General features: G+C 34.7%; 1 protein-coding gene across 1 annotated transcript; it reads left to right on the forward strand.

Moving 5' to 3' along the window:
• The first annotated feature begins 6,736 nt into the window (after positions 1 to 6,736).
• Positions 6,737 to 7,426, forward strand: LOC113360734. Its single transcript, XM_026604204.1, has one exon. The coding sequence runs from the start codon at positions 6,737 to 6,739 to the stop codon at positions 7,424 to 7,426; it is 690 nt and encodes a 229-aa protein (XP_026459989.1).
• Positions 7,427 to 8,771: the final 1,345 nt, after the last annotated feature.

Raw genomic sequence — 8,771 nt, forward strand, 5'->3', positions numbered from 1 at the left:
GTCATTTGAACTAGTTATGGTGAAGATGAATAAGGTTGATATGAAAGTGCTCATATGGATAAGGTTAACTACTATTGAACCAACTAGGTGTACATGTTTAGGTACGGTTATACAAACCTAAATGAACGTGCATTTCATTTGTGTAAAACAAGCTAAGTTCGATCTAACGGTTGAAAGATATTAGCTTGAATCTAATTAGTTTTTCAACTAACGATGAATACTGAATGCTTTGTTACCAACGTAACTTAGATTGCAAACCATGATTTGGAGACTATATAAAGGATAACTCTAGCAATTGGCTCGAGATTAATATCTCCGATAGGCAAGATAAAAAGTAGTCACAAACATCTTCGTCTTATCGTTTGTGATTCCACAATATCTTGTTTTGCTAGTCTATTAAGATTATTGTGAGGTGATTGATATTTCTAGGTTGTTCTTCGGGAATATAAGTCCGGTGTATCAATTGGTTCCTGTTCACCTTGATTTATCAAAAGACGGAACAAAACTTGTAGGTATTTCTGTGGGAGACAGATTTATTTATTCCTGTAGACTTTTCTATGTGATACAGATTTGTTTATTAAAGTCTTCGACTTTTGGTCGTAGCAACTCTTAGTCGTGGGTGAGATCAGCTAAGAAAATTAAGTGCGTAGTATCCTGCTAGGATCAGAGACATAAGGAGCGCAACTATACCTTGGATCAATGTAAGATTGATTGGGGTTCAACTACAGTACAGACCGAAGTTAACTTGTGGTATGCTAGTGTCTATAACGGCTTAATACAGTGTGTGTTCAATCTGGACTAGGTCCCGGGGTTTTTCTGCATTTGCGGTTTCCTCGTTAACAAAACTTATGGTGTCTGTATTATTTCTTTTCGCATTATATTTTGTTATATAATTGAAATATCACAGGTTGTACGTTGAATCGATCAATTGGTAAATCCAACCTTTGGTTGTTGACTGAAATTGATCGATCCTGAACATTAGTCTTTGGTACCGTTCAAGTTAATTTCTCTTGTATTCAATCAGACTCGCAGATTCCTATTTGTTTGAGTAAGGATTAAATCGAGATATAACTCTTTGATATACTTTTTATTAAGATTGAATCTGATTGTCTAGTTGATTCTCTTATAAGTATATTGGAGTCAGTCCATACAGATTATTAAGCGAAATATTGGGTGAGGTTGTTGTACCCCCACGTTTTCAATTGGTATTAGAGCAGGCAAACACGCTAAGACCTCATAAGTTTGTGTTTGAAGCAATCTGATTTTTATGGACGAGTCTATCTCTAATAACCTACCAGTTCATAAATTACCATATGATTTTCAAAGCTTGGATTCACCTGAGATAACTGTCAATCTTAGTCAGTATCTAAACATTCTCTTAATGTAGAACCTGTTGAAGTCTAGGAAATACGCCTAAAAGAACAGTTGGATGAACTTTCTGATGAAGGTGATTCAGATATTGATAGAGATGTTGATGAGGAAGTCTCAGAGTATGTTAAGGTTTTGAATTCATTGGAAAAGAAGAAGATGACATCTTCTCATGTCACACCTCTTCTGACTCCTCTCTGTCGAGAAAACAAGAAATTGAGAAGATGTTACGCAGGTGTTTATGTTTCAAATCGTTCTAACGAATCGATCCTCAAGGATTCTGAGGACAACCTACGTATAAAGTCACTTGAATGTGATAATCTTTATCAAAAGTATTTTTTGTTGGAGGACAAACTTGCAGAATCTGAAGCAAGGACTAACTCCCAGCAAACAAGTTTTGATGACAGGGAAAGCGCTTATCTCGCTCGAGAAAAACGCATTGAGGCTGATTTATCTACTGCTCTTGTTAAAATCAAGATGTCGAAAGATAACTTGAAAAAGTTCAATACTAGTTCAAGAAAATTAACCACTATGCTATGAGCAAGTAAAAATCATCGTGATACACGAGGATTGGGCTATAAGGGAATAGATGCTCCAAGTACTAGCAAAGAGGTGAAATTTGTCAATGCTAGTGATTCTTCTCAACAAAAGGTTTCCACTGGTAGAAAAAGTGAAATTCCTTCATCGATAGTTAAGGTTCAAAAGATCAAAGTATATCAACCTCCAAAGTCAGCACACATGGATCGAGGTAAGAACATTCTTTATATTTTTCACTATTGTGGAAATAAAGGTCACCTGGAAAGGAGATGTCGTTTCCGTATAAGGAATGAGAAACTTCATTATGTTCTTGTTTGGGCATCACAAGAAGTTGTGAAACCAAGATCATATGTTAGGACTAATCCCCTTAACGTTACAGGTTATAACTGTCCAACCTTTAGGCAAAGGAATCAGTGCTGCGATAAAACTAGATTTTCCTATAAACGTCATACGAATCATTTTCACAATCGTAATGGTGATCAAAAGGATAACTTCGTAAAGACGAAGACAAGATCCGATGTTCCCAGTTGGAGAAAGACTAACTTGCAAAAGAATAGTCAATCTGATTCTCTTCCAAAAATTCTAAAAGAGAATAATGGGAAGAAGGTTCTGATTGTTTCTAAACGCACTCAGAAGTGGATACCAAAGAAAGTCAATGATGTTTTGAGTGTGAAAAGGAATGATCTCCCAGAAAATTCCATGACTATGGAGAAGGCAGTATCCATGATGTTGGAACTTAAAAAGTTCTTTGGAAAGATGGATTTGGATGTGAAAGGTTCTAAAAGAGGTATCTTTCATGATAGTCCAAAAGTCACTTGTGGTGAGCAAGACATTGGTCACCTCAACACAAATTGGTGTGTTGTTACCGCATCCTCACCAAGGAATGCCCTGCTTTATATACGTTTAGGGAAGCACGAGAATTGGGACGCACAGATTATGTTCAGTAAGGCTGTAGAATTCGATTAAAAAGGTATGTTTATAAACTTGAGAAATATTTGTGCTTTTATTTATTTGCTTATAGTACTTATAATGATCCACGTACCTTTCTTATCGTTCATTTCTACAACTACCTTTATATGTGTTTAAGGTTCTTAATTGTTTAGGTTTGAAAATAATAGTTCGGGATGTTTGGACTTCATGGTACACATACCAGGTATGCATACCATCATTTAAAATCAAAATCCAGGGGTTTTAGTATGCATACCCGTTTGCATACTGCTCCAGGACACGAAAATTCGTTTGGAAACCGGTATGCATACTGGCCTGTAGATGTCGTTTTTCGGTAAATTTGTTTTGGCCGTAACTTCTTCGTCCGAACTCGGAATGACCTCATTCTTTTTGCATTATCTTTCTCTTTGAATTATATTCAAAATGAATATGATAATTCCTGAATTTTGATGAGTTAAGATTGGTTCTTTTCCCGTATCTTGTTTTTGAGTGTTTTGCTCCGTTTCGTCGCACTTGTTCTAGTTATGTTGGACTTGGGCACTTGGATTCTTGAGTAATTCTCTTCTAAGATCATTTGTAGCTTTTACAAGAATGATGTTGGTGAATCACAAAGAAGGAAGTTCAAGAATGGCAGTAGTACACATTGTTATGAGATTCTTGAATGTTCACAATCATCTTATGTGAACTATGACGCATGGTATTTAATGACTTTGTATGTTCTTATTTGTTAAGGAAATATTTTTATACGCCTTTGGTAACCACTCTTGGGGTAAATCTGTGCGAAAAAGATTGACTCTACCTTCTAAGGGCAAAAATTGTTTTTGCAGTATTAATCTTTATGGTTTTATATATTGCAACTTGTTATGAGATATGTGTGTTTGCGTCTATGAACTATAATTTTCCCATACATGGTCAAAAGTTAAGTCATCCATATGTCTTTATGCAAATAATGATAAAAGATTGAATGAACTTTTGACAAACAAAAAGCCTATTACGTCATTATGCAAATATTGATGGAAGATAGGATAAACTTTTGTTTACAAAGATTAAGTCTATTATATGTCATTGTGCAAATAGTGATGAAAAATAGAATGAATCTTTGTTTATTTCGCAGTATTGATCTTCCCTGATCCACATCTTTGTGTAAATACTGTGCAGCTCTGTAAGCTTGCTTATATTGAGCATTTACGATTGAACTAATCATGGGCTCTCTTATGATTAATTTAATTGAGATTTTTTTATGCAAATTCACATTCTTATGTGATTTGTTGTTATCCAAAGAAATCCTTCTTTTCTTGTGAAAGTAAGGTCGCTCTTGTTGTTCTTTCGGGAATGATATTTTATAGGTGAGAGTTCTTAATTGAAGTTGTGCTTAATTTCCAAATCTTTGTGGGGAGTGTGGCTGTGGAATATTATAGGGGTTATCTTGTATCTTTATAAACTCCTTGATGAATGCATTTAGTTTCGGCTGTATGATTGCATCTTAAAAGTTGATATGTGCTTTCCTTTGGTCATGAAGTGTCTCTATGGAAGTTTCATTAGGATCCCACTAGTTTTCGTACCTTTGCCAATTTTATTGACAAAAGGGGGAGAATTGATGTGTAGTTCACACTACAAATACATATGGTTTTTGGTTCATTATGTAAGGGGGAGTGGTTTTCATGTGAGATGAAGTATTGACTAAGGGGGAGTGATACATATCACCATAGTATTGTTGTCGAAGTTGTGATATAATTGAACTTTGATGTTGTGTAATAATACTATGACACTGTGTAACAATGATTGAGAGCTTTTGTTTTCTCATTATTATGGTTACGGATCTTCAACAACGATGATGTTGCATTGAATATCTTTGGAATCATTGGAGTACTTGGAAGTGACGAATATTTCGAGTAATGTTGAAGAACCAAGGAGATCATGCATGTGGAAGAGAAGCTGCAAAATTTATTTATTTTGTATTCCATATGTATTAATAGTTTTATCACTAATATTGACAAAGGGGGGGACTGTTAGAGCACTGCTCGGTCAAACTCGCAAGTGATGATATCTCAAGCTTGTTTGTCAAGTTTAGTTGCCAAAACTATAAGTCTTGATTTCTAGTCTACCTATAGCTAAGTCTCGGACTATGATAGAAAGTGTAGTTGAGCTCCAGACTCCACGGCGTTCATCATACAAAGACGAATAACTACTCAAGGAACTGGTGGATTTTCATCGACTAAAAGGTATGTGGAGACTTGAACTTATCTATAACTCAAAAGTCTATCTACTCTATCTCCTATCTTGAGACAAAATTCGTATTGCTATATAGACTTCGATTATACACATTTTCTATTTCGATCCGAGTTTATCTCGCTTATCTATTTCTCGAAATATGTGTTGGTAAGCTTTCGCTTTGGCCAAGTCCATCTTTACAAGTGACGAAAGTCATGTTGATTATTTCAATATTTTGAAATCTTCTTTGATGAAAAATAGTGTGTGAATAACCTCTATTTAACATCCTCTAAGAATGTTTCAATGATTGAAATGAGAGTTTAGAATATATAACCTTGAATGGATATAAACATTGTATGTGAACTCATACTTGTGTAAGTCCAAAATCCTTGAACTAAAGTATGCTTACTTTACTGGTTCAGGATGTCTGGAAGCTAAGTCCGCGTATCCGTACGCGTACTGCCAGAAGTTCACATCCCGTGAATTTCTGATGGAGTTTGTGAACTGAAAACAAACTCAATCCGGGTACATAAGTATGCGTACCAGTATGCGTACTTGAGTGGGTTATTTTCTAAAAACGGTTTATTCGTGAACTAATACATATATAAACTAAGGAATGCATATTTGCAAACCGTGGCTATAATGTTCATGAATCGATTCGAGTGAATCAAAATCGTTTTTGCTTAGATTATGTCTTATACAGTTCTATGAGATCTAAGCAATTGAACAACTCTATAACTAGTTCTTTTAAGTCATTTGAACTAGTTGTGGTGAAGATGAATAAGGTTGATATGAAAGTGCTCATATGGCTAAGGTTAACTACTATTGAACCAACTAGGTGTACACGTTTAGGTACGGTTACACAAAAATAAATGAACGTGCATTTCATTTGTGTATAACAAGCTGAGTTCGATCTAACGGTTGAAAGATATTATCTTGAATCTAATAAGTTTTTCATATAACGGTGGATATTGAATGCTTTGTTACCAAGGTAACTTAGATTGCAAACCCTAATTTGGAGACTATATAAAAGAGAACTCTAGCAACTGGGAAACCTAATCCCCACATCTCCTTTGTGATAGTTGTATAATATAGAGTTGATTCTCCTTTAACCATAGATTTCTACCGAGACCTCGTAGGTTAATGTCTTGAAGACTTCATTGGGATTGTGAAGCCAGACCCAACTATTTTCTTTGTAGTTGCATGATCTGATCTTGTTGTTTCTATCGTGTTGAGTGCAATTGGAATAATTGCCTCGAGATTAATATCTCCGATAGGCAAGATAAAAAGTAATCACAAACATCTTCGTCTCATCGTTTGTGATTCCACAATATCTTGTTTCGCTAGTCGATTAAGATTATTGTGAGGTGATATTTCTATGCTGTTAATACGAAACTTCCCATACCACTAGCCATCTACAGTTTTTTTTGCTCTGCGAATCGGCGACGACTCGGCGACAAAATCGGAAACCGACTCGTTCATTAAATTCGTAGATTTTCTTGGTAATCGATCTGAGCTCTACTTAATTCAGATGTTTTTTCCTTGAATCTGATGATTGGCGTTAATACTTCTGTTGATTATTACATTTATTATGTCTGAAAATTGATTTTCAAGTGGATCTGGTTTTCGATCCAATTCAGAAAATTTGAGCCCGAAATTTAGTTCTTCTGCAATGAATCCTGAGGATCCCCCATCTTTGTTTATTCCTAATGAGGTCATTGAAGAAAGTTTAAATGAATGGAAATTTAGTTTGATTGGGAGACTTGATTTTGTTAAACTGAAGATGAATGTTGCATCTACTTTTTTAAAACAACAATGGTCTTTAAAAGGTTCTCTGCAATTCATACCTCTGGGAAAAGGTTTTTTTATCATCAAATTAGATAATGAAGCAGATAGAAGCCTTATCTGGAAGGGGTTATGGATGGTTGAATCCCAAACTCTGAAAGTCAGAGCATGGGAACCAAATTTCAATCCAGATAATCAGAAAACCTCTTCATCTTTTATGTGGATAACATTTCCTGGTCTAAGTATAGAATATTGGAAGGAAAGAATTCTCCTACAAATGGGTAGTAAATTTGGAAGAGCAAACAAAGTAGATGAGATCACTTTAAAAAGAGAAATTAGCTATTATGCAAGTGTGTTAGTAGAAGTTGATTTTGCAAAATTCATTCCCAGTAAAATGGTAGTAGAATATAAGTATGGGAAATTTGATCAAGCTATGCAAATCTTAAAGAAGCCAATATTTTGTAATCACTGCTTCATTATAGGACATTTAACAGCTGAATGCAGAGTAAAAAGAGATGAATCACAAAATACTGAAAATCTGCAAGAAGTTTTACTAGAAAAACCAAAGAAGCAATAGAGGAAAAAAACATCTCAAACTACTAAAGGTTTTGATATTTGTTTTACTCCAGTTGAGAAAGAGGGTGATCATATCATTGAACATATAAAATATCATATTTTAAGTGATAATGAAATGGTAGATGCTATTATTCCTTCCATTCAGGGTGAATCTTCATCTGGGAGATTTCATATTTTACAGAACCAAACTGAGGAATTCAGAGGATCACTTGAGTCACATGAAGATTTTCCACTGCTTCCTGTGGACAAAATTATTACAATGGTTTCCAATGCTCCATCTACAAATAATGTGGTAAATATCCAACCTCCAATTAGTCCTCCAGTGTCTCATTCTACTTCAGCTGCAATACATGGTGTTAATTCAAAAGTAAAAGAGAGTGATGATATTTTAGCTACTTGTCAACTAAATAATAATATTTCATCTGTTTCACAAGAGAGTGAAGATGTTTTCCAGGAGAAACATACTGATTCTGCCTCAATTCATACTTCTACTGACTCAACTACTTCAAGAAATGGGGAGGATTTTATTCAAGCAAGGACAAATTTTGGAAAAAAAAAACAAATGTAACAACAAGGAATCAAGCTGCAAGTTTGAATGCAAATGTGAGTAAAAATGAACAAGGTAAGAGAAGTACCTCTTCTTCTCAACCTTCTTCTAAATGAAAGTTTTATATTGGAATTTAAGAGGCCTTGGGAGATCTAAGGCTAAAGATAAGTTGAGAAATATAGTAAAAACTTTTTGTCCTTCTTTAGTTATTTTAGCTGAACCAAAAATATGGGCTTCTTCGGATTTCATTAAAAAACTAAGGCTTCAAGGTATTCATTACAATATTATTCATAATTCATATGATGGAAATAAAGGAAATATTTGGATCCTATGGAGCTCATCAATAAATACTCCAAAATTTTTATCTAGTACTAAACAAGCAATAACAGTGGAAGTAGAAGATGTTGTAATTACTGGTATCCATGCTGCCACACTCACAATAAAGAGAAGGAAACTTTGGCAAGAAATGGAGAGAGTTAATATTTAAAATAAACCTTGGCTTGTCATTGGTGATTACAACACAGTGACAAGTATGGAAGAAAAAATAGGTGGTCTACTTCCCTTGAGAATATCCATGAAATAATTTACAGATTGTTTGAATAATTGTGGTCTCATCCAAGCTCCAAAAACTGGTATAAAGTATTCATGGTGTAATAACAGAGCAGGAAAAAAGAGAATAGTTTGCAACTTAGACAGAGCAGTCTTTAATGACAAATGGCTAGAATACTATCCAAGTTGGGGTTATTAAGTTGGTGTAAGAGGCATGTCAGATCATGGTGTGTTGTATGGAGCAAATGCT

Source organism: Papaver somniferum, chromosome 3 (genome assembly GCF_003573695.1).
Source record: "Papaver somniferum cultivar HN1 chromosome 3, ASM357369v1, whole genome shotgun sequence".
Taxonomy (NCBI): Eukaryota; Viridiplantae; Streptophyta; class Magnoliopsida; order Ranunculales; family Papaveraceae; genus Papaver; species Papaver somniferum.

Coding starts and splice junctions, on each gene's coding strand:
- LOC113360734 (XM_026604204.1), top strand. CDS start 6,737: ATGAATCCTGAGGATCCCCCATCTTTGTTTATTCCTAATGAGGTCATT.